The sequence below is a fragment of the Canis aureus genome, chromosome 13 (assembly GCF_053574225.1).
Source record: "Canis aureus isolate CA01 chromosome 13, VMU_Caureus_v.1.0, whole genome shotgun sequence".
Taxonomy (NCBI): Eukaryota; Metazoa; Chordata; class Mammalia; order Carnivora; family Canidae; genus Canis; species Canis aureus.
In genome coordinates this window covers 44,821,823-44,848,916 of record NC_135623.1, presented here as the reverse complement: position 1 = coordinate 44,848,916, position 27,094 = coordinate 44,821,823, and the positions used below count along the sequence as shown (strand labels likewise).

General features: G+C 43.4%; 1 protein-coding gene across 20 annotated transcripts in view; it reads left to right on the top strand.

Moving 5' to 3' along the window:
- ANKS1B (ankyrin repeat and sterile alpha motif domain containing 1B) overlaps window positions 1–27,094 on the top strand; it is a 1,050,493-nt gene that overhangs the window by 942,443 nt on the left and 80,956 nt on the right. For all 20 annotated transcript variants that reach the window (XR_013350846.1, XM_077845971.1, XM_077845965.1 and 17 more), the window contains one exon: window positions 26,932–27,039. Coding sequence is in view for 15 of the 20 variants with exons in the window: in XM_077845971.1 (XP_077702097.1) it covers window positions 26,932–27,039 (108 nt within the window). In the remaining 5 variants the exon portion in view is untranslated. The remainder of the gene's footprint in view (window positions 1–26,931; window positions 27,040–27,094) is intronic.

Here is a 27,094-nt window from a genome sequence, read left to right as displayed (position 1 = left end):
TGAGGGTGTATTACTGTGTGTAAGATGTACGATGAGCTGAACAGTTTTGGGTGAGGAGAGGGAGAGAAGGGGATGCACCTTACTGAGTCATGCTTGAGAGTGACAGCCTATGCTCTTCAGTTGGTTGTTTTTTTTTTTTTTTCCTTTCAATAATCAGGTTTTCAGACTGCCACATTTGCTCCTATTAATCCACTTCCCCAATATCTAAAAGTCAGTCATTGCTAAATGACATTATTCGAGCAAAGGATTTTGTGTAAAAAAATGTCTGTTCAGTTTTAATGATGAAATTCCCCATTCTCCTAGTTGTGATGCTGAGTTCCCACTACTAAAATAAACAACAATTACATAAAATTATCGATTTTTCTTTTCTAACAACAGTAACAAGAACACCCGCCTCCTGGGTTTAGTGCTTACTCTGTGCTGGTCCCATTAGCTTGCATTGCATGGATTGGCTCATTTGGTTCTCATCCAAACATTCCTTTAAGATAGGACTTATTATTACTCCCACTTTACAGATGAGAAGACTGAAATGAAGAGGGTTCTAGTAACTGTCCCACACAAAAGCTGTTGGGAAGTGGCAGGATGGAGCCCAAACTCAGTCCAACGGACCCCAGAGTCTGGGCTCTTACACCATGTCAAGGGTCGAGTCATCAATCGATTTTACTTCACAAAAAGGAAACTTTAACATCAGTGTAACCACACCAAAATCTTATTACGCACAGGGATGGCTCCAACAATTTAGAACAAAAGAGAAGTGACACCAACTCTTAACCTTTAGAAATGGATACAGCAAATTTGTCTCTCAAAAATTATTACTGGATTAAAAAAAAGAAACAAAAGAAAATGAGTTTTAAGATAGTAATAGCATTTTAAAATGTGGAAACAGGAAGGTCAGGATTTTTTTTTTTTTTATGATAGTCACAGAGAGAGAGAGAGGCAGAGACACAGGCAGAGGGAGAAGCAGGCTCCATGCACCAGGAGCCCGATGTGGGATTCCATCCTGGGTCTCCAGGATCGGGCCCTGGGCCAAAGGCAGGCGCCAAACCGCTGCGCCACCCAGGGATCCCGGTCAGGACTTTTTTAATCACCTGTCACAGTAGAAAGGTAACCCCCAAATGACAGTGTTCCCTCGTGTCATGCTTTTTCAAAGTATGAATCTCAGACCCTGTGATTCGCAGCGAAAAAGGGCAGCATATCAAAACTAGGAAGCCCCACGATTCACTCCTGGCTTTTCTGTTAACTCTGGGTGACCCTGAACACATCACCCCCTGAATCTCAGTTTCCACGGACTTAAAATCTTTTTCTTCCGGTAATCACCAGAGTTTGTGCCATCTCTGAGTATTTTATGAATATCTTCCAACTAGAAATTTCTGTAGAACTTTTATATGCTGTCTTAGAATCAAAACTAATTATGCTCTTTCCTAAGATGATTATTGTGGGGTGTGTTTGGTTTTTTTCCCTCCTGATGAGATCAACAGCTGGGCAGACATTTTTTTCAAACATTGTTAATTGGTCACGTGAACTCCACCATCACAGTGGATCTTTGGTCATTTGCTAAAGATGGGGAAGTGTTCTCTCTCTCCCCCATAAGCAACCATCAGATCCTCCACACGATACAGAGCCACATGGGAACCATTAGAATAATAAGCAAGTCTTTTCCAAAGACACTAAATTGATTTCCCTTTATACCAGAAATTGGGCTCCCAGAAGGCCCTCCCAGAAAATTGATAAGAGAAATACCAAAATCAAGATATTGAGCCTGATCCAACTGTATTAACAACATCCCCACTAAGAGCTAGGATCCTGAAATAGCATAAACTCTGAAAGAGAAGCCATCTTCTTTTTTTTTTTTTTTTAAGATTTTATTTATTTATTCATGAGGGACACAGAGAGAGGCAAACACACAGGCAAAAGGAAAAACAGGCTCCCTGTGGCAACCCAGAAGTGAGACTTGATCCCAGGACCCCAGGATCATGACCTGAGCCAAAGGCAGATGCTCAACCACTGAACCCCCTTAGATGCCCCTGAAAGAGAAGCTGTCTTAATGTTACTGAGAACTGACCGTAGCTCTAGGAATTTAAGGAGACTTCAGTGTGAAGATACAGGGTCCTTCCACCTAAGCTGACCCTGGAGATGAGAGGGGTTGGAAACGGGATAAACCAGGAAGTGAGTCAGGTTTCCACAGATCTGTCAGTAACCCTTTTATGGACCTAAAACCACTCTGTTTCATCACCCCTTCACCTCTGGGGGGGGGAAAAGAGAAAAAAGTAAGTAAACTCATGTCACTGAAAGGAAAATGAGATCAATTTTTGTTTTGAGGGCCTCTAGTGGAATAGCTGTTTGAGGAAGGCTTTCCGTGCACCGTTAGCAGTGTGGCTCTCTTCCCTGACAGGCCCACAGCATCCTGCGCTTTTTCTCCCCTTCTAATTTTGTACGTGTCTTAACTGAGCGCCGTTGTACACTTCGTTATCAAGGTTTAATTAAAACATTGGCATTCGTTCAGTGGGCACAAGGTGTGCTTGTATCTAAGGAGCAGAGATAACAAAGGGTCAAACTTACTGAAACTAAAGCAGAGCATCTTCTCTTAAAATTCAGAGGCTCTGGGTTTGGTTGGCATTTATGTGAAGAGCTGCCACAGGACAGCTTTTGCATACCATGAGAAATCCCAGGTCCCTTTCAAATTCCTTTGTTCATGGAATATATTTCCATGTGTTCAGCATCCAGTGTATTAGGATGCTCAAGACTGAGAAAAATCATAGGTGTTTGAATCTACAAGACTGCAGAAATGGCATGCATACATTAACGGCACAGGTTTTCAAAATCATCTTGGAATGAGGGAAAACGTGAGTAGCCTACAAGAAGCATATGGTATGAACTGTTCATTCCATTTGCATTTGTTTCTGAGAGCTGTACTTATTGCAGCTTATAGAATCAATTCAATTTTAGCTTTTGCTGCTCTGTGCAATAAATTATTTTCTGTGTAATAAAGAAAATATGAGCCAAAAATACGGATTTGAAAATGTTTCTGTCACAAAGCAAGATGTCAGTATGTTGCCTAAATAGAAGTGAGACTGAAAAGTCTCCCTACAGAAAATCCAAAATATTAAGGCTCTGTTTTCCATCTTACTTACACTGATTTTAAGAAAAATCAAATATATAAGTGTCAGTTGCTTAGAAGACCACACAGCCTGTAACATTTACGTCTCCTGGGCTATATTGATCTAAATGTTGTCTCAAACATTATCAATCTGATTTTGATCAACTACAATGCATTGCATAAAAGATTTACTTTTCCTGTTGTTGCCACTGAAAACACTGAATCAACATCCAAATTATACTTTTCTGATAAAATTCTTAATCTAACAAGTCCTTTCTGTTTGTTGTCATTCATAGCTTTACTTTTGATTCATTATTAATCACCGGCTCGTGTGTTCAATCGCTATAAACTGTTCATAATGGCTTCTTTGTAGCTCTTAGACTTCTCTAATCTTCCCACAGTGAATTACAGTAGAACTCGATTCATTTGTTGGCATTATTAAATAGTTGATTAATGCCCAGGTTTTAAATTGTTAGTCTTTTCTTATTTTCATAAAGGATTAAAATCAGGATTTGCTGTTCTTGCCAGAACCCGGGGAGAATTTTCAAAATATTTCTCTCTGAAGCCTTGGGCTCTGACGCCCTCACATTTGTGAATGTTGTATTGAGGTTGTTTTGGTAGCTCGAGCTCCCATCACTGTCCATTCTCACTTGTCAGGTTAGGAGTCCTGACGGTAGACCCCAAAACTCTTCTAGAACCCAGCCCTTATTTTCCTCAGAAACCAAACTAATTCACGAGAACGAGAATGTCTTCAGCAAAACGTTATCACCACAAGCTAGACCCAGCACTCTTAGCAAAGACAGAGCATTTATTCACTTGCCGGAGATCCCAGAAAGACGCGGTAACCCTACAAGAGGCTGGAAGTCCTTCTACTATAATTGGGTAACGTGTGCTCCTCGCTTACCCCTCGGGAAGCCGGCGTCTCCGAAGCGTGGCCTCCCGCAGGGAGTGGGGGGGAAGCGCCGAGGCTGTGTGTGGTTAGATGCGCCGAGAGCCCAGGCCCCGCACCAAGAGAAATTTCCCGGTTTCCCGGCCCTCCCTGCCGGCGCAGTGAGGCTCAGACTCCCTAGCAAAGCGTGAAGACGCAGAGCCCAACCTCACACCGTGCTTCTAACCCGCTCCTCAGAGCACCGCTCGCAGGAGCTTCCCGGCTCCGGCCCAGGGCCGGCTTCTCCTCTCACGGGGCCTGTGCGATCCAGCCACTCTCTCCTCTCCTGCCCTGGACTCCGCGTTTGCCCCGATGCCAGGGCTTGCTTTCTCAGGCCCTGGGGGGGCTGGGGGTGCCGGTGGGGGTGGCTGCAGGGAGAGGATGGGGAGCCCAGGGAATTACTAAAACTGCCCAAATCTGTCTGCGCACCAAACACGGTCAGGAATGTGGATACAACTGAAAGTGTGACTATTGTCACGTAGGCGGGCTACGATATTTTTTTTTAACATCAGGAAGGGAAAGCACTGTAGTGTATTATACAAAACGTAGCTGCACATGTGTTTGTATGCGTTTCCCTTTGCACACTCTTATGTCGTGAACCGTTCGTTTGACTCTCTGTTTTTAATGTGTGCTGTCCTCACCCGTGCCCTCAACCTTGGGATCAGAGGCCACGCCATCCCGCCTGGCACGTGTACGGAGCCCCACAAACAGCTCTTGAAGCTCTCCGTTGTGCACCTGACCGCCTGCGCTGGTCCGCCCCATGCCCCCGATGGGCGGCGCTGCCCTCTCACCACCCCAGGAGAGGGAGGGCGGCAGGCTTGGAACTTTCTACCTGCGGGTGGGAGGCAGCTCCTGGAGGCCACAGACAGGTTTGTGGCGTAGATCGTGGTGACGGTCTCACAAGTGTGTGCTTCTCTCCAAGGTCCTCAAGTTATAGACATTAAGTGAGCACAGCGTGTTGTCTGGCCCCCATGCTCCAATAGAGCGGTCTAAGAAAGAAAGAACTTGCTGTTTCTCCACCTCTGGACACACCCAGGTGACACCTAGACTTACCTGCTCGGAGAAACATGTGTCCCTCCTCTCCAAAGCCGGCCTCTCTGTCTGTGCTCGGGGGCCATCCCCTGTCCCCTCTCCAAGATCCATCTGTTCTTCTCTCCTTCTTTGAGCCTCGAGGCTCCCTGCAGTGTCACCCTATCCCCCCACTGCTGAGATCACCACACTTCAGCGACATCAGGATGTCCGCAGTTCCCTCAGCCTTGCTCACACCATAGCCCGTTCCTAATGCGTGCAGTTGCATCAGCCTGCAGTACTTTACACACGCCCCTTTTCCCTGTGGACATCCTCCTCCAACAGCTCACTTAAAACACCCTTACCTCCTTGAAAAATGTCCTTGGTCCTCTCAGAACACAGCTCTGTATTCGGTGCTCCCATGGCAGGTCATCATTCAATATAGGACCAATCACAGCCTGGCAGGGTGATCTCTGATGTACACTCATGCTTCCACATTAGATGAGGAACCCATTGCATGCAGAGGTGAGGTCTCCAGACTCGCTGTATCTCCATTGTGTGGCTTTCTCATACAGTTGATATTTTAACAAATGTTTGTGGAATAATTGTGCTACCTTTCCTCTCATTAGGTAGGACTCTGTCAAAGTAAATACTCATGTCATATCGTGTTCTTTGTGTTAAATAGAATTTTTCTTTGATAATGTGCCGTCCTAATGATGTTTCTAGACATAGAAGAAAATATGCATTAATAACTGTTGTTTTTTCTTTTCCTCTTTGTCCCTAGTGAGTTGCAATCATCTGTCCTCTCAAGCTCAGAGATTACTCAGTATCTGCCTGTGGGTACTCTCCCCCCTCTTCCTCATGTTACATGACTCAACCCCAAGTAGCCTCTAGAGTGAAGAAGCAAATAATTGCACTGACCACTGTCCTCACAGTCATATTAAATAATAAAGCATAAGGAAAGGACGGTATTTATTAATCCTGCACCAAACACACGCACGCACGTACATGCACACACACAAATCATCACATTTTCGTATATCAGTTTGCATGCATATCATAAACACACTAAATGCTTCCAGTAGCTCTGTGAAGGGGGTATTATCATCACCTCCATTTCACAGATGCAGAAACAGAAGTTGGGAAAGGTGGATACCTTCCCTGAGGTCCAGCCTCTGAACGTTGGAGCTAGGACTCAAACGCAGGTCAGCCTTGCATCAAAGCCGATTCGTTCTGTTACTAAAAACTGCTTCAAACGTAGGGAGAATCGATAACATTAATGATTGTATGGCTTGTATGCGTAACTGTGGTAGATTATTCATAGATACGCTGTGTATACATCATAAAAATAGAAATTATTTGTTAAGCCATAGTGGATCAGGCCTCGCATATATTCCTAACTGCTGATAGATGCACATCACAGGACATCATTCACCGAGGAATGTTTTGTGTTGGCAGCCTTCCTCTTAGAGGACACCCCATAATTCAGATAAGCATATTGAGACCCAGCGAAGAGCAAACCGTCCCCAAAGGTCAGGATGTCAGTGGCCCAAAGCCCCATCCTGGACTTTAAAGAATAGGTCTGTGCTTTTGGAGAAACACAGTGCGTCAGCCTGTTTGTCCTGAAGGAGCAAAGTTGACACTCCCCGTAGCTAAGGATCCCAAACAACAGACTAATTTGAAAGGGATACCAGGTTCATATGACAATGCCAACTGTAAAGAGAAGATGGGAAAGACAGCAAAGGCATTTCGTAGTTCAAAAATATCTGAAGTCCTGTAGTCTCTAAAATAAAGTCATGGGCTAAGGGACTGTTTTGAATTCCTCACCACCCCCTTCCCAGACTTTTCATACCAATTATATATTTACGTAAGCAGTCCTAGCTTTTGAGCCGATGGAACGCTACAAATTAGATATGGATAGGATTATGGGGGGAAGAAAACCAGATTACTTTAGCCTTCATTTATTTTCTTCATGTAGATTTATACCAGGTATTTCATATGGTTTGGGTGAAGAACCAGAAGTGATAATTTTCAACACCAGAAAATTAAATGTGTTCCAAAATATGCTTCTACTTTCAAAAGTTGATGAATCAGCACACATTAAGCCAGCAATAAATGACGTGTGGGGATATTTAAGGCACTGAAGCCCTTCGGGATGAGCAGATCAGCAAAATGCAACACCAGGAGAACAGGTTCAGGTACTATAAATATGGCCACTGCGTATTTCACCTCTCTTGACAACTATAGCAAGGATGTAGAATCCGCAAACCTATCTTTAGAATTGTCAGAAAAGGTATTTACTGAAAGATAAGTATTTTGCAAGGAGGGAGTTTGTAAAGCGATTGTTTCTAAAAGACAAAAACTGTTTAGTAGGATAAAGTCATTCAGTGGGAAATAGGTGAAATCTTTACTGACCACCATTTTTAGTTAAGTAAAATCACCATTGCCCTAATCCTATTTCCAAGTGGAAAATGCACCCACTCGCTTTCCAGCCACCATTTTTGCAAAGCTATTGTGTCATCAGAAATGTATCCCTGGTATCTAAACGGTGTGTCAGAAATATGTAAGAAAAGCCATTGCAATATGGAACTTAGAGTTATATTCTAAAGCGTCACCTGGCTTTGGCTCCGAGGGTAAAGAAAGTGCAAGTGTGGAAATCTAACAGACTCAGTTGCTTGCATAACCTCCCTAAACCTGTTTCCTCGTTTGTAAACTAGGAAATAATATTACTTTCCATACAGGTTGTAAGGATCTGATGTGATAAATTATGCATAAAGCCTGGCCTGTAAACTAGTTTTATATGGCCTCCTAGCCATATCACTACATATCATCTACTCGTTTTAAGTCTTCACAATTTATTTCAGTGGTAGAAATGCAAGGGAACAAATGCAGTTAAAGCACCTCTCATGCCCTAAAATATGTAGATTGTTTCCTACAGTACCATTTCCTGGAGTAGTTTCTCTTCCCACCCCTGGCACATTCCTGATTCCCCTGGCAATCACACCACCCACTGAATGGTTCAAACACTTTCCTGGTCTACTTTGAGCAACTGTGAGTCCTTCTGTCTGCACAATTATTTTTATATGCCATACATATTTAATTAGGAGAGCAAGGAAACTACTCCAAGGTTGAGGAGTAGTGATGTTTGTGTGCTTCTCCTCTGGGGCTTGCATGTGGACCAGTTTGGTTGGCATGTCTTGCTGAGGAGACCAGAGAGATGGCCTCAGTCCACAACTGAGCAAACCCATCGTGTCATTCCTGGTCCCGAATCATGACTCAGCCTAACTGTGGAACAGGATCCCCCGGGGTGCTGAGTCGCCCTCCGTCTGCCTGTCCCTTGTCTTACCATCCCTGGGCTAGCATCATCTGTTCATGAGACCAACAAATAGGTTCTGACAGCCTACCCCATGGCCACCGCATGCTAGATGCTGCCCTGAATCTCAAAGTAGTCATGCTCCCTGCCCTCACAGGGCCTATATTCCAGTTTTCGAGGGAGACGACAGAGAAGCACACAAGTAAATATAAATTCTAAAAGGAGCCATATGAGAAACGAACAGAGTGCTGTACCCAGGAGTAGAGGAAGGACCTACTTATGGGGGTGGCCATGAAAGGCCTCCCTGATGGGGCGACATCTAAGCCGAGTCCTGAGTCTGCAGGAGGAGCCAGCCCTTTGAAGAGTGTAAAAACAATGTAAGTCTCAGTGACAGACAGTGCCCCTCATCCCAGGTGTTGTGGCCATGAGCACGCTCCCATCATGATGAGGCCAGGGACACATCATTGCACTCTCTAGGGGGCCTCGGTGGCATTCAGAAGCTTTGCCCAGCACAAGGAGAAAGCACATCTTGCCCAAAGGCCACTTGGTCCCCATCCAGCGACCACCCCACCCCATCCCCAAGGGAATTTTGCATACACAAATGGCGTTAATTTAGGCTTATTCAAGAACCATGCTTCTTTGAAAAAGGATTGAAAGCAGGAAAGTTGAGCTGTGTGACTTTGGAAGGCAAAATTCATTTTTCCCATACTTCAAATCCAAATCCAGATTTTCAAGTTTTAGGAAAATCCACCCATAAAGACAGGGGAAAAAAAGCTCCACAAGCTCTCTGAAACCGTGGGTGAAAGATGCCTTTGCCAGTCAAGATGGTCCTAATACAGCATCCAGCCCCTATCGCCTTTTGCACTTTTCTAGAATTCCTTAAAACAAGAATCTGAACAGACTTTCCTCTTGTTGGGTTTTTTTTTTATACCACCTTGTTTTTGTAGAATAGTTTAGATTTTTCAGAAGATTTTCACATCTTTTTTGGTTCCTCAAGATAACTCTATGAATGAGGAAGACAGGTTGGGAGTATGAATGAGGCAAAAAGTTAACAGAACTTATGCTTTGGTTTCTTTGCAGAACATCTCCCCTCCCCAGCCATGAGTTTCTGTGGAATGTGGAATCTGCCTTTCTTCTCCTCTGGAATATATTTCATTCCAAATGTTCATGTGAACAGGGGAGGCAGTATAATGGCGTGATGGGTGCACAGGCTTTGTGGCAGGAGGGCATGTGCTGTGTGTGTGTGTGTGTGTGTGTGTGTGTGTGTCTAATCAGGGCGCTGCCCCGTAGTTTATATGCCATCCTAAGCCTCGGTTTCCTGCACTGCCACCCTCCACCCTCAACAACACCAAACTCACAAAGGGTCGGTGGGCGATAAACCAGATAAGGAAAGCGCGGAGCGCAGTGCCTGAGTGAGGATCCTTTGCCCTCCTTTGGCCTCTTTTTGTCAGCACTCAGGAGAGGCTGAGCCCCGCAGCTGCTGTGTAAAGAGTAGTACTCGCAGAGCCTTGCCTTCCCCGCCAAACCCGTTCCCCCTCCTTCTTGCAACACCCTTCTCCCAAGCCCGATTTTCTGGAATCATCCTTAAAAAGCCTCCCTCTCCTTCACCACCTACATCCAATACTCACCATCCCTGCCCTTCCTGCCGCCCAGATAATTCTCAGATCTGCTCCCTCCTCCCATTGCCATTCATTTATTCATTCAGTGGCTGTTTGTTGAGTACCTACTACATGCAGCCGCTACACTGGACGGGGGATAGAGTAAGTGAACAAGCCTTAATTCCTGGCACTCGTCCTCACTCAAATTATTTCAGTGTACTCGCCTACGGACAGTATCTCCTTACTCCAATCCAGTCTCGGTATTGACATCAAAATTATCATGCTAAGTAGTACTGATCTCTGATCTCACCAGTTCCGATCTCATCCTTTTCCCTTCTTTAAAACCTTAATGGGTTTCCCAAAGATTTAGGCATAATAAAAACAGCCCATGTTTTCTGAGCCCGCACTAGGTGCCAGGCATATTTGAAGCACTTTACACGTAATGTCTAATTAGGTTGGAAGACCAAGTGCCTTTAGAACACCCTCACATCTGGCTGCAGCCCACCTTCACGATTTCTTGCCCTGCCACTCACACATCTGATTCTTCCTTGCCAACCATAAGTCAGATCTTAAAACCATAAACAGACATGTCATGTTCTTATGTTCTTGCACATCTCTGCTGTCTTGCATGCTATTTCTTCTGCCTGGAATTCCCTTCCCTTAGTCTTCTAGTTGGAAAACTCAGCTCATCCCTGAAAGCCTTTCTCCTACACTGAGAAACCCTCTGTAGCTCCTCCAGGCAGAGGTGGTCACGCCTGAGCCTGCCCTTTCCTAACTCTGTGTGTCTGCCCCACACAAGCTAGCATCACTGACACAGCCAACCCTGAATGTGATATTTCTTTTTTTTTTTTTAATTGGAGTTCAATTTGCCAACATATAGCATAACACCCAGTGCTCATCCCATCAAGTAATGTGATATTTCTGATGAATAACTGCATACCCCAGGCTGTACCGTTGGGGTCCCACACCGTGACATGACCCTCAGAATAGAGGCTGCCAGCAGGGACCTGAAACTGTAGGACTGTTAACAGTTCTATCAAGGGCACAGGCACCAACTTTTAGAAAACCTGCTGTGGTTCCTTCACAAGTTTTCTTCCTTTTGTGTTTTGCACTTCAAGGAGCAAAAGTAGTAGAACTCCATGCTTGGTTAACATTGTTCCCTTATTCTGTGTAAGGTTAGGTCTTGGCTGGCCTGGGTGCTGTGCAAATGGAAGTATCAGCAGGCAGGGCAGAAGAGAGTTGGAGAGCATCTTTGGTTTTCCTGCTTCTTTGGTATCCATTAACTCCATTTTGTGGAAAATAACTTACGAGCCTCCAAAGGAAGCCTTCTGCCTAATTTTTTTTTAAGTAGGCTCAATGCTCAGCATGGAGCCCAACACAAGGCTCGAATTCATGACCCTGAGATCCAGACTTGCACTGAAATCAAGAGTCAGATGCTTAACTAACTGAGCCACTCAGGTGCCTCGCCTAAATTTTAATCAAAGATCAAACTGAGCATTTGGAAAAGGAGTATTTGCTAAAGAAAAACCAGGCACTTGAAATTTCTTATGTTTAATGCCCAATTATGCATCTTCCCAAAAGTCTCCAATTGTGGGGAATATGACAGTAGATCCGGATTTATGGTAACAAGAACCTTTTCTACTTCCTGAGATATAATTCAGCAAAGACATAAGCAACAAAGGACGCTTAATGCTGACCTTTTGGAAATTGATTTTTTTTTCATTTAATTAAGGTAGGGTTCTAAATAGTAAGTATGTCATAGGGTGTCTGTCTGTCTCGTTTGGAAGTCCAGTGAATTTTCTGCGAGCATGAAGATTTAATCATCAAGTAAACTGAACTAATCAGACAAAGCCCATTCATTCTGTTGTCTTCCATGATCGTTCAGATTCCCCAGCTTCCTAATAAATTGCTTGGCAGTCAGTCCAAATTAACCAGAGATATACATCTGTTTGACCTTGCATATAGACAAGATATTAGCCATGAGGCCATTCCAAGGAGTAAATTCAAATACTAGCTTTAAACATTCTTGAATTTAAGCCCTTTTATATTGAAATGAATAGTTTATAAAACCTTTTCTCCCTACAAAAATCCTCATAAATGAGTACACTGTTACTATTTTTAAATGAAGCCCGTCTTTTTCAGCTTCTACATGACTAGAGCTTTTGCAAATAGCCATGTAAATTATTACAAAATAGAAAGAAAAAAGTGTTTGAAAAGTTGCATTTTATTAAATTCCTAGCTAAATGCAAATTTTTTTTCCTCTCAAATTCACAATTTAAATTATTCAGTTTTTCGTTTGCCCAAATGCGGTCTTTTTTTAGGAAACAAAAAATAAGCCTTACTTATGTAAGATTCAAGTGCTTCATAAAACCACCATGTTAATAATACTTGTTTTTTAAATGTTGTGTTTGGAAAGGTAGCGTCTCTTTTTCTCCCAGCCTCCTTAATTAGCATTTCTCATACGTGACATTTTCCTAAGAGACACTGCAGTTAAGGAGCTAAGGATCCTGCAGTGATTTTTACCTCTGCTCATAGTTTTCCCTCAGGGAATCTTCAACATGTTCTGTCCATGTTCATGAGATATAAATATCATTCTTTATGAATCCTGGTAAAAGGAGAGATTAAACCTAAATAAAAACAAGAAATACTGGGGAAAGGAAGCCACTTTCATCTCAAAGAATTAAAATAAGAGATTTCAACAATTGAGGCATTTTGCCTGAAACAATGTTGGTAAATTCCTTTAAAAGTTGAGGTTAGAATTCTTCTGTGTCAAACAATCATTTTTCTTTTATTGGAAGGGAACTTCGGCATTTAAATTCTTCACCAAAAATTTCAACTTACTTGACTCCAGTAAAGACTGAACCAAGCATTTCAGGAAGATTTAATTTAAGCCCAGGTGGGAAAAAGAATGATGTAATCAATAGGTATGATAATAACATTGTGGCATTTTCATCATTAATTACGCATTTTACAGATATCAAGTGTCTACTATGTGAATAACGTATTAACTAATTAATGATATGCTCTATAATCTCATCATTCTAGGGCAGTGTAAGAATAAATTACCAATTTTTCATCGTATATAGGTTTTGTGTCCAGCTTGATGTTACAATTATCTTGAAGGAAAAATGAGTAATTCCTCACTGTATGAATGACATTATATGTAGGTAATGAGTTCAGTGACAATTGAATATTAAGCTCTATTTTCTACCAAATACTAAATCACTGTTTATTGCCTGATTTTCACTGGAGGCTTATAAATTATAATGAATTATATTGACAAGTGGGGATATTACTTTTCTATTTGATAGTCCAATGTCTATTTTTTAGAAATCATTGTTCTTCCTTTTTGTTTTTTTTGTCTCGAGCTCATAAATTTGATCAACAGGCTTACAAACCTTACACAAGACAAATATACCCTACTTTGTTTTTGTTGTTGTTCTTTTTTTAAGATTTTATTTATTTTTTCATAGAGAGAGAGGGAGAGAGAGAGAGAGAGAGGCAGAGGGAGAAGCAGGCATCATACTGAGAGCCCGACGTGGGACTCGATCCAGGGTCTCCAGGATCACCCCCGGGCTGCAGGCGGCGCTAAACCGCTGCGCCACGGGGCTGCCCCCTACTTTGTTTTTTATACAGTATACTAAATAGATTTTTTTTTCTTGGAGCATAACTAATTTGGTACTGTCATTCAAAGGTCTGTGACTATTATTTGTTTTGAGATTTCTCCGTCTGGGTCTGGTGTGGTTTAGTGGTGAGTCACTTTCAAATATACTCCATGCTAGGAATACAAAGAGAATAAGGCTGATTTCTGCCTTCAAGAAGAAAGATTTTGGCCTAAAGGAAACATGTAAGCACCTAGCTGTCGCTCAGTACAAGAGGTGACAGGGATGACTGACAAGGGTGTTGGTAGAAGTTTCATCTTTCACGAAAGTAGTATTTGAACTTGGTCTTGAAATGTTGAAGGATGTGTAGGGGTTCACCAGATAGAGTAGAGGTGACAGATATTCAAGAAGAAGGTGCAGTTCATATGCCTTCAAAACCTGAAGGAAGTGTCCTACTTTATCACAGATTAAGTGCTCTAATCCCCAAAGAATCATCCACCCCCGGAAATATCACCTCTTTACCTGTCTTGGTAAGATAGTTTACAGCAGAGGTGCTGAGCTCACCACGGCACAGCCCGCTGGGCCCCGTTCACACACCAGCGCCATCCGCAGCTAATGACTCCGTCTTAAAGACTCTCTGCTCTGGGGCTTTGTCAGTCACCGCCAACCGAGGCAGAGAGAACACTGAAAGTTGTTCACCACCCACCGCCCCCCCTCTGAGGATTATTTTTTTTACTGTGAACCCCTCCATTAGCTGGAACTTTTAGGTAGCTGGTGTGGTCAGCCCTTGCTTTCAGTGCATGAGACAATGACAAACGGTGGCTCCTGAGTATTTATTGAAAAGAGCAAAGCCTACCGGGATGTTGCTGGGGCCTGGGTGCATTCCTCAGCCACCTCCTGTGGCAGCACTGTGGCCCAAGGACAGACGGTCTTTGTAGAGCATGACTCAGGCACTATGCAGTGCTCCAAATAGCCAGGAAAAATTTGAGGGCACTCGGCAAGCTACACGTAGGCAAGAGAAGAGAAAATGTGTTCATGTATATATATTGGACATATATTAGACATATATAGGTCATATATATGATGCATAATAGATATTATATATAATATTTAGAATTCTTCCGAAATATTTTTATATACTAGGGGATCCCTGGGTGGCTCAGCGGTTGACTGTCTACCTTCAGCTCAGGGCGTGATCCAGGAGTCCCGGGATGGAGTCCCACATGGGGTGCCCTGCATCGAGCCTGCTTCTCCCTCTGCCTGTGTCTCTGCCTCTCTCTCTCTCTCTCTCTCTCTCTCTGTCTCTCATGAATAAATAAATGAAATATTTTTAAAAATTGCATATACTGGGATCCCTGGGTGGTGCAGCGGTTTAGCGCCTGCCTTTGGCCCAGGGCGGGATCCTGGAGAACCGGGATGGAATCCCACATCGGGCTCCTGGTGCATGGAGCCTGCTTCTCCCTCTGCCTGTGTCTCTGCCTCTCTCTCTCTCTCTCTCTGTGACTATCATAAATAAATAAATAAATAAATAAATAAATAAATAAATAAATAAATAAAATTGTATATACTATATATATTGGAAGTATGTATATGCACATATATATATTTAGGAAGAATATATATTGTATATTATATATATTTGGAATTCCAAATATTACATAATGGATATAAAACATAGTATGTGTGTGTATATATGTATATATATACACACATATATATATTTAATAATTCCAATAAGGATCCAACAATAATGGATAATGGAGGGGAGTGTCATTTGACCATAAGGTATACTAATTCTAAAAATTAAATGAAATTTTATACATTCTATATGCATATCATTATACTAAGGTTACTTAACACAGCACCTCATTATGTCAAGGTAATTGAGGTTTTGCCATGTAAATATGCAACATTGAACCGCTAATGCAGCCCTTGAAAATTTACCTTAATTAAAAAAAAAAAAAGTTCTCATTATCTGGGAATCATTACCTGCTGACGGAGGTTTCCGATTGCCCTCAGATTCCCCACTACCTTTTCCTGGCCGGGCCTTCCCCTTCTGGCATTAAGGTTTTGGAACAACAGCCAGAGGGAAAGGAGTAGAAGACAACTTGACAGAATCATTCCTGTGGTAGTTATATTAATGAATAAACTTGGAAAGACTTAGCCGACCGGCCTCGGCTCCTCCTCTCCTAGTACCCGGGCACCCAGAAAGCTGGTCCTGTGACTGTGCTTCCTGGGCCCAGGGCCTGGGGACCGGGAGGCCTGGGGGACAGCTCGGGGGGCCGAACGCGAGGCCCGAGGGCGCTGGGGCTTTCCGGGTGTCCTGGGTGCCCCGTGCCACCGCTCGGACCCGCCCTCCACGCCGGCTCCAGGCCCCCGCTCCGTGACACCGCCTTTGCTTGGCGGGGGGGCGGTGGCAGAGCCTAAGCGACGGTCGGGTGGCCCGCCTGTGCCACGGCTCTTCCCCGGGGCCGGGAGGTCGCTCACGCCGCGCGCGGACTTGAGTGCGGCGCCGCCCGGCTCCGAGCCTGCGGGGATCCCAGGTCACCCGCTGCCCGCCCTGCGGCCTGCCCGGCTCCGCCACCACCGCTCCTCCTCACACATGCAGAAGCTCTTGTGGGAACCATGTAGAAAGCATAAGCATTTTTACCCCAAAATGTCACAACTGGGAGAATCAGGACACTTAAGAGATACATATGGGGGCGCCTGGGTAGCTCAGGGGTTGGGCGTCTGCCTTCGGCTCAGGTCGTGATCCCGGGGTCTTGGGATCGAGTCCCACACCCGGCTCCCCGCAGGGAGCCTGCTTCTCCCTCTGCCTGTGTCTCTGCCTCTCTCTGGGTCTCTCAGGAATAAATAAATAAAATCTTAAAAAAAAAAAAAAAAAGCAAAAAACAAAAAACAAAAAACAAGAGATGGGCAGCCCCGGTGGCGCAGCGGTTTAGCGCCGCCTGCAGCCCCGGGTGTGATCCTGAGACCCGGTATCGAGTCCCACGTCGGGCCTGCACGGAGCCTGCTTCTCCCTCTGCCTGTGTCTCTCTCTCTCTCTCTCTCTCTCTCTCTCCCAGAATAAATAAATCTTTAAAAAGAGAGAGAGAGAGATACGATAAGTTGGAAGTACTAGTGCTCGTTACACTTGTACCAGGGAGGGCCCTCGTCACCGTGGCCCAGGGGCGGGCAGCACGGCGCCAGAGCAAAGCCCCCCTCGGTCGCACCTCCCGTGAAATACACCGGACGCCCCGCGGGTCCCGGCGGCGGGGCCTGAGGTCCGGCTGGTGACCGGCGCCTGCCAGGAGCATTGAGCTTTGCACCTGGTGCGACCTGGGTTAGGGCCTCCAGGAATGGCCTGATCACCGAATACCGAGGGCTTTCTCCCAGCGTTTCTCGTCTTTTTAACAGCTTTATGGCAATGTATTACGAATCATAACAGCCCCTCATTTGGGGTACACAGTTCAGTGAGGTTCAGTGAATTTACACAGTTGTCCACCACCAGTGCCATCCGGTTTCAGAATAGTTTCATGACCCAGGAGGGTTCCTCTGTGACCACTGCGGTCACCCGCTCACGTTCCCATCCCAGGAAACCACTGACCTGCTTACTCCACAGTCTCCAAATGGAGTCAGACTCAGGTACGACTTCCTCCTCCTACCATAATGTTTCTGAGGTTCACCGTGCTGTAGCATTACCTTTACTCTTTTCCTTTTTATTATTGAGTCTATTTTGTTATTGAGCATATTACTGAGTGTATTTTACTTATCTGTTTGCCAGTCGATGGGACATTTGGATTTTTTCCACTTTCTAACTATTATGAATAATGCTGTTTAAAAATTCATTTATAAATCTCTGTGCGTACCTATGATTTCCTTTCACGTGAGTTGCTGCCTAGGAGTGGACTTGCTGGGTCCACTGGTAACCTTCTGGGTAAGAAACTGGGTCATGGTGTAAGATACGGGCCATGCTCCAAAAAGCAGTTGTACCCACTTTACATCTCCGCTAGCAATATGGGGGTTCCGGTTTCTCCCCATCCTACTGTCACTTGGTATTATTAGTCTTTATTTTAGCCATTCTACTGGGTATAAAGTGGTTCCGAGTTTTATGGCTATGTGATTCTCCAGGAGATAAGGAAGCAGATGGAGGTGAGGGTGACAATGGAAGTAAAGGGATTATTGAAAATCCGTTCCTCAGTATCATCCTGCTTTCCCATCTTAAGCCTATCCTCAGTACCCACAACATCTGCTTTCCTTAGAAATACTTGTTTAGAGATGCCTGGATGACTCAGCAGTTGAGCATCTGCCTTTGGCTCAGGTCGTGATCCCGGAGTCCTGGGATCGAGTCCCACATCCGGCTCCCTGCTGGGATCCTGCTTCTCCCTCTGCCTGTGTCTCTGCCTCCCTCTCTCTGTCTGTCATGAACAAATAAATAAAATATTTTTTAAAAAAAGAAATACTTGTTTAAACTGCGAACATTCTTTTTTCCTCCACACATGGGCTGAAATATGATTCTAAAGTGCGGTAGTAGCTAGCTAGGCAAAGTAAAATCCATGGATGCGCTATTTAAGCCATAATTTTAGCTAGTGTTAGGTAGATTTTTTACCTCCTCCTACACCACATTCTTTTATCAGAACTACTGACAAGAAACAGAATTGATTGGCTTAAATTTATCGCATCTTTCACTATTCTACCCACTGATGAAGGCTGTTATGTCATTCAAGTAGCTAAACAGCATGAAGAGGCAGCAAAAAAGCAGAGGAAAAGACCATTTATAATCCAAAAACTGAATAACCCTCACCAACCTAGGATCGTTCCTTGAGATGCAATTTGTGAAAGCTTCTCTTCACAAATATGTATAGTCATGTATTTTGCATATTTAGTATAATGTATAATATGTGGGCATCTGTTACGAATGAGCTTTTGTTAAACGTAATATCATTTACGATACTGAGACCACAGGTCATGCACTGTAATAGATCTTAAGTTTTATGATCTCAAAAGCTGAATGAAAATAAGGTGAAAAATACCCTCAAGAACCATAAATTTTCCACATAGTTAGCAAAATATAAGCCAAACCATGGCCTCTCCACTTCTTAAGATGCAGAGCATTTTTATGTATTAATAATACTGCAAAGAGATTTGCAGTTTTCAAATGCTTTTAGCTCATCATCACATTTCCAAGAATAACTTCAGATGTGGGATATAGCACATATTTCCCATTTTCTTTTGCAACAAATTTTTCCTTCAGTAATCCCAAAGATTGGGTTATTGAGCAAGGCGAACCAAATTTCTCCTATGAAAACCTAATTTGCAGCAAGCTGTACTTAAAAGTAACTTACAGAGAAATGAGTTAGGAACTGATTGGTTGGTTTGTTTGTTTTTTTTAATCTTGTGGAGCAATGTTTATGTGAAAATATAATCAGAAAATTAGTACCTTCATCAAGAGGTAATTCAGAGAGCTTTACAAATAAACGTAAGATTCTCATTGATTACAAAAGAAGGCTTTCTACCTCCAGAACCCTTAAATGCTCAGAGGCAATTATGCCATTAAGGTCTCTCTTTCCATGCAGAGATTATCTCATTTCCTCATAATTAGTATTTCCTGTTTATTGAGACAGACCGTATTCAGAAAACACACATCTCCCCCATACCTCCTTCACTCACTGTCCTTTGCTCTCTCTGGGTCTGTGTGACTTGGAACATCTTTTCCTCCCCGTTAGCGTAGCACAGTTGTGTTTTGATGACATCTATTACACAAACCGCTACGAGCTGATTATTTAGTAGCAGTTTCTATGGAAAGTCTTAGCAGAAGAAAAAGAAAATCTGGAAAATCTATTCAGAGGGACTTTTTTTTTTTTTTTTAATGAAGTGTTAGAGGTGAAGCGAAGGAGTTAGAGATGATAGGAGGTAAGTCAGGTTTCCATCATCCGTGGCAAGACTGTGTTAAAGGAATTAGCTGCTAGAGCTCAGAAAGAATGGAAAACTAGAATTGAAAGGAAAAGGCAATAGGACCTGGATGTTCTTTTCCTCTCCGCCTTTTAGAGATAGCTCCCCTACTTCGTTTGCTATCCACAGCAGAAGGGATCAGATTTGAGATTTTAGGGGCGGTCCTCTAAGAGGTGCTTGTGTGCTCCATGCCATGAGGAACTCCAGGATGCAGCAGCCCTGTTCTCTGACCTCCTGGGGCTTGCAGTTGGGTTGAACAGGCAAGACACAGAACCTGTAGAAAGAGCTAGCAGTACAAACCAGGGTATATATACCTAGTGTCAGCAGCCCAGGGCAGCCCTCAGATACTGGAGCAATTCAGAGAGAGAGGGTGCAGTAGTCCAAGGTGAGCAGGGAAAGCTTTAGGTGGATCTTGACTTCATCCTTGCAACATTCTAATGAAAAGGAGAGCATGGCATTCGTATCCATATTCATAGAACACACAGAAGTGCTGTGTCTTTAAGCCAAAGGAAGGTATGTGGCACAGTTGGAGCCGTGAAGGAGATTTGGCTGGAGCAAAGGAAATTTTACATGAACAAAAGAGAGGGCTGGAGAAGTGAAAGGCATGGTTCTTGATCTAAAATAGACCCAGAGCTATCTATAATAACATATTTAAATAACAAAGATGATAGTAAAAATTTTGCTGATAGGTTTATTTAAGGATAGGGTAAAAAAGTTTAACGTTTCTGTTACACTTCAAAGAGAAATCATGCCTTAGCTCAATGCTTTGTGATTTCTGGAGCTTCCTAGTCATTCTCATTCAATCCACAGAAATCCCTTTTAGTCTTGGCATGCTGTGTAGACACGTAGATTGAGATGAATGGATGATAGATACATAGGTGGATGGAGAGAGGATGGATGGATACAGAAGGATGGATGGATACATGGATACATACGCATATAGATAACTGACAGGCAGATACACACACCCATTTTTTAAATATTTTTTTCCATCTGCCGAATTGAGAGCCCTAAAGGACTGAATATTTTTTTCTTCTTTGTGGCTCACTAATTGTGTGACATGGTGGTTATATGTGAAAGACATCCAACAAATGTGTGTTGCCTAAGATCATTATTGTCCCTTTAATATCCCTCAACTTTAATATCGACTCAAAGACGTTAATGCTCACTTCCCTAGTTGGAAGAAGAATCAGGGGGAAAGCAAAATGTCATGATGTTCTGCTTCAGAGCGCCTGCTAGCCACCATATTATACCAGGCATGGGTTATTACAGCCCAAGAAACAGGAGAGAAAATGTCACAGGCAAAAATCAAATGCGAGTTCAAACAAGGATTTCCGGCATTGTGGGAGTTGGAATCGGATGACAACACAGGCACTTTTGCCTTGATGGCTTTCAGGTGGAAAGTGTTTAGAAATTACTACCAGGAAGGGGAGGTGGGGGGGAACCTTTCACATTTAATTGCAATTTTAGTTCTGCAGATGAGAACAACGCAGGTAAGCATCCACCTCAAATGGTGGATGCTTCCATTCTGGGCATTTAGGAACAGCAATTCCTCGGAATGCTTGCAGTTTTGTTAGAAGAGGCCACTCTGCAGCCAGATGCACGCTCTAGACTTGGCGAGAGCCGCCCTCCTTAGTTGGCAAACATCTAGAAAAGGAAAAGGGAAATTATCTGCCCCGTTAAAATGAGAGGAGGGTTCCGAATGCAGAATAGAGCTGTTTCGTCCTAAATAGCATTTAAATAAAAATCCCTCTCTAAATAAAAAAGGGGCATCCCCTTGGTGGTGCTAAGGAGAAGTACTGGTGTGCCTGGCGCTGCTGCGTGCGTAATCCCTGGAGTGTTCGGCTACACGTGTTAGTTCACGTCTGTCAGCCAAGTCGCAGCTCCAAAATATAACACATGCAAAATGTGACACTGAGGAACATTATGAGAATTTGTGATTCTCCCTGGAGGACTTGGTCCAGCCAGCGATAAATGGATTGAGATTTCGTGCGGAACGTGGAGACAGACGGTCGCTACATGACTTTTCTTCGTAACTCGTGAGCATTGTCGCAGTTTTCTTCGGCGTTTTTTATATTGTGTCTATGCAAACATGGCCATGAAAATGGAAATTGTAGGATTATAGGATTTTTTTTTTTTAAGTACGTGGAATGTTTGCTATCCAGCACAGAAGCACAATCTGAATTTCCAACATTAAGGGGAATGGATAATAAAGTATGTTATGCTTCTCAAAAGCAATAATAGGGTAATATGGAGTTATTTAAAATGTCTACTGAGAGTTGGGTATGTAGGAAACTGTTTTAGCTTTAATATTGGGGGAAAAAATCAAGGTGAAAATTGTACATATGTTATGGCTACTGTGAAATATAATCATGGGGACAGAATGAAAGGAAGTGCATCTATACATTTACAGCCTATGAGGAAATCGTTCTCTTATTCGTTTTTCTGTATTTTCTGTCGTAGAGAAGAAAACAGTATTTTTATTACAATCAAAACATTGTCTAATTTCTAAAAGCAAAGAAAAAACATGTTTAATTTACATTATATAATTATATTAATTATAACTATTATAATTAATATAAATTAATTTAACTTATATTAAATTTAAAAAGAAAAAAAGTAAGTCTAAGTATGCTTTCACTGGGGCCATGATATATATTATGACGTGAGCCTATTCAGTGTGAAGGTAAATGTCATGCTATCATCTAGGAGAATTCCCATGACTAGACCCAGAAACGTAAAAGATGTAACATTACAGCATTGTCACTCCACAATATTGGTTTTTGAATTGAACTGAATTGGCTCAATACCTTAGAATGGCTAAATCCCCACTATATTACCATTACTTTACCCCCATTATCCTCATTGGGTTCCTTTTATAAGCTGTTCACTTCCACTCAAGCAATAATGAAAACCATACAGGAATCTTCTCTATCACAGTAACCATGGCACTGGCTTTTTGAAAACCAAAGGTTTGCAAACTTACTGATCATCACTTGGTGCTTGGGGTGATAGGATTCCACTATTACCCTGTCTGCTTACAATGACCAGATATTCAGTTGTTCTTACACAAGGCAAATCCAACTGCCTTTGGACTTGACTTTTCCATGATGACCAATCTTTCCTTGGAATCGTCTCTCTGTTACTGTCTTGCCAGTCGGATCTCTTATTGTCAACTTGGAGTTTTGCAGCCAAATGTCAGCCCCACTAGCACTCTAATATTAGCCAACTTGGACTGAATCTTGAGTAGATGCAGACTTCCAGTCCTCTATTTATGCATTGCACAAGCAGTTCTGCAAGGTACCCACCTGAGTTCTTCTGGCTTGCAGCTTTAACACTTCTATGAGCCTTGTCCAGAACGGAAGCTATATTATTTTAATGGTTTCAGATGATCGAAACCCAACATAGATATTTTGAACATGATACTTCAAAATAAAAACAGCACCATTTTTAAAAGCCTTGTAACACGTAACCAATAGTGTAGCTAAGTCCAAACGCTGTAGACGCTGGTAGCAAGAAGAGCATGATGAGTAGTAAAAGCAGGTGGACATCCTGGCCATGCTACCATTAGCGGTGGGACCTCAGACAAGTTACTCAGTATTTCTGCTTCAGGTTGCATCTCTAAAATAAGAGTGATAGTGTTATTGTAAGGATTGAATGAGATATTTGCACACATGTAATGCACTTGGCACAGTTTCTGGCGCAACTAGAACATAGCCAGTGTTCAGTAAATGGTAATCATCAATATCTTCAGTAATATGGGATCATTTCTAATAAATAAGGACACTTACTCAAATGTTTTTGACACGAATCATCACTCTGTGTTAATTTCTTCACTCTGTGTATCTAGCTTTCTGTTTACCTGCTATAGCTTTGAATGTAGATCAGGTCTGAGGTGCCTTTGGTGCAAAAAGGTGGTTTTATTAAAGCACAGGGACAGGACCCCTGGGCAGAAAGTGCTGCACCAGGGTCATGAGGAGGGGCCCAGTATATACTTTCAAGTTGGGAGGGGTTAGGGAGAGCGTAAGCCTCCCAGATGTTTTGGAAGCAAGGTTTCCAGGATCCCAAGGGGGCTAGCAATTGTTAGGAAAGGTCATTTATTACTGTTTAGTAAACCCTCAGTCCTGAGACCCTTCATATGTGTATCGGTGGGGTCATATGCTTGGAGGCTGACTGCCAACGCATATCTTGGTGGGTAGAGATAAAGGAAGTTTCCAGAAGGATATGTTCAAATAGACTCACGTGGTCCTGGGGGCCGGGCTAAGATTGCCTTTTGCCCTTAGCAAAGTAGTAACATCGAGGCAGCTGAGTCCCTGGAGGAAGGTCACGCTGCTTGTTTCAAGGACTTGTCAGTGGGCTGTAGGTAGTAAGGACATTTAACAATCTTTCTTTGGCCTTGTTTCCTGTATTATACCTTCTTCCAGGTAGTTCTGTGGAAGAGGCAGCAGTGGAGCTCCAGTGTAGAGGACTGTTTCAACGTACCTCCTCTTAGGGATTAGCATGCATTCTTTTCGATTAGGTCCTAGTATTAAACTAATAGCTAGACACTAGACCCATTCCTACCAGTACCTGTCCCGTCAATGGGAGTTTTTCCAAGGTCAGCCAGATCTCTGCCTGCAAACACCAGCCAACTTGTGCGACGTGACTAACTCTCTCAAACCCACCAAGTCCCTGTCTCTCTGGGTTAGGATTTCCATGCATCTTTAGAGCCCACGAACAAATAAGCACACCAGGAAGATTCTCTCTTCTCTCTGCTGGTTATTCTTACAGTCTCACCCTTCATTTTCCCAACAACACGGGGATTGGCATTGACTCCCTTGTGTCATAGGTGAGAAAGCTGAGATGGGAAGGTACCTCGCCCCAAATGAAGTCATAGGAGAGTAAACCAAAGGCAGTAGTGGAGGTTATGCCAGCTTAGTCTTTCCAGTTGTTAGTTAGTGCCAGTTATTTGTCAGAATAATTTTGAAGGTCTTTATTATTATAAAAACCATTTCTTAGCAGGACCCAGGGGCCCATGGTTGCAGCCTGAGCATCAGGTCAAATTAGCTACTGGGAGGAAGGCAGTGGGGATTTTATGGAAGGAAATTATATTCAATAGAAGCCTTTTGGCAAGGTAATTGAGAGTAAGAATAAAAGGGAATGAGAAAATGTAGTGTTTTTTAGATTTGCAAATACATTTGAAAAGGTGAATGTGGTGTTTTTCTGAAATGGAGAAATTCCTTGATCTTGATGCTTTAAAAAAAAAAAAAAAGAAAAGAAAGGAACAATGCAAAAATATCAGGGCATTTCTCTGGATCGTATAAACAATGCTGACTGCAAGTCACGGGCATTGGAACTGTACTTGTTGAGCCTATTTATAAATCATCTGAGGAGTATATGGTGAAATCCCAGATTTGTGAAACCTGCTAAACTCCTCCAGATAGGGAAATGCCAAGCTGGCTAATATAAATGCAGAAAGACAACACAGGGTTACAGGAGTAGGGCTTCTGCACGGACAACCGTAGGGTAAGGAATACAAACCATCCTTCCAAGATTAAAGGGCTTTGAATCCTCCCCTATGTCAGTGTAGATTTTCGTCCCTAGTTATTCCTGCTGCCGCTAAAAGGACAGCCAGAAATCAGGAGCGCTTAGAAAGGGACATTTAAGCAGGGGCATTAAAAGCAGAAAATCGCATCCTGCTCAAATGTAAAGCCATGGTTCACTCGTACCTGCAATGTTGTGAGCAATTTGTTCGACGATCTTTAAGCAGTTGTGATAGGGCCGGAGAAGGGGACAGCGACTGAAATGATCTGTGGGGGAATGGAAAGGAGCTATGGTATGGAGGTGAACCGCAAAGATGAGGACGCGTCAGCCTGGCAAGGTGAAGGTCTACAAAATCATAGGGAAATGGTACCTGTGGATGCTCACCTGGATTAATATTTGCCATCCCTGTTATCGACAGACACGGGTCAGAGAGTGGGTATGAAAGGAGTAGAGCATACTGCTGGTTTGAAATCTGAATCAATTGAGGCAGAAAGGCCAATGGGCTTCTGACAAACAGGCAATTCAGAATTCAAGGTGGCATGGGATGAATGCCAAAGAAATGCCTCTCTCTCCCCTTTAAAACTTGAAAAGAGAAATTTTTCTTTTTTTAAATCACTTATACAGTGGAGAGTATACTTTAGGAACCAGTAGCCCAAGAGTCCCAGTTCTGCCCTAGAACTAACTACACATGGGCAACGAAAAGGTTAAAGCATTTCTTATGAATGGATTTACAACATGTTGTTGTAGAAGTCAGTAATATTTGGAGACATGCCCAAACTTTGCAGTTTACTTGGGAGTAAAACAGATTTAGGAATCTAGCAACCCTGATTCAAATCCCAAAGCTACCACGTACCGGCCCTCAGATAGGCTACTTAACCACCCTGAACTTCAGGCTCCTCTTCTGTGAAGCAGGAAGAACCCCTTTCCAGAGAAGGATGTTGGGATGGTGGAAAGCAGGTTGCAAGGGGTGGGGACTGAGGCTCTCTTCAAGTCTTGGTTCCCTTTGTCATCTCTTCTAGGAAGTGCCCTTTGAAATCCCGTCCCAGGGAGACCCTGAGTCTTCCCCCAGGTGGGCAGTGCTTGCTTCTAACCCTACTCTGCTACTTCTATCTACATGAACTTCAATCTTTCATATTCATTGAGCCCCTATTATTTCAAGAGTTGCTTTGAGCATTGGGGAAATCATAATGATGCGGATAGACCAGGCCCTGCTTGCAGGGAGCTTACCTGGGGGAGAGAGGCGTGTATACACACACGCGTGCGCACACACACACTGGTCCTATAAACAAAGTCATGTCAGAAAATGACAAAAAGAGGATCACAGGGTAGAGTATGACGGGGGTTTGAGGACGTGGTTCTCTCAGCGAGGTGGGGGAGAAGGCTTTTGTGAGGAGACAACACTTGAGCTCCAGAGGGATGAGAAGGCGTCATTTGCAAATCTTGAGGGGGGCATTCCAGGTAAAAAGGGAGAGAGGCCCCAAGACAAGGATGAGTAAGGAACAGAGAAGGCCAGTGTGAGCATCCTGAATGGAGGGACACAGAAAGAGGCAGAGGGCATCCAGCCCTGTTGGGCCTTGGGGCCGGTCAGGACCCCGATTTTATTTTAAGAGAATGGGAAGCTATTGGAGCATTTTCGGCTAGTAAGGCATAAGACTTGACTTGTCCTTTGGAAAGAGCTGTAGTTGCTGGGTGGAGAACCCAGTGCTAGGGCAGCTCGAGTGAAAGGAGCACCGTCCCTACCCCATTGCCCCTCTGGACTCGGCCTGTGCCATTCCCATCTTTCCAGAGTCAAGGGCCCACTCTAATTTCATGCCACGTCTCTCACGGGGTGGAGGTAACTGCACAAATCCCTTCACTCTTTCTTCTTTTAGGGCATGTGAAATTTTTTTTCTCTCAAATGAAGTATTTAACCCAAATATATGTCGTTTCAGGTTTTAAAAATCAATTTGATTGGCCACAGGAAACGTATTTTGGCATCTCTGGGAGACAGGCTGCACGACGATCCACCACAGAAGCCCCCTCGGTCCATCACCCTCAGGGTAAGTGCCCCGCTAGTTCGTTTTGTTCTCCACTCTTATCCTCAAAAATTATTTT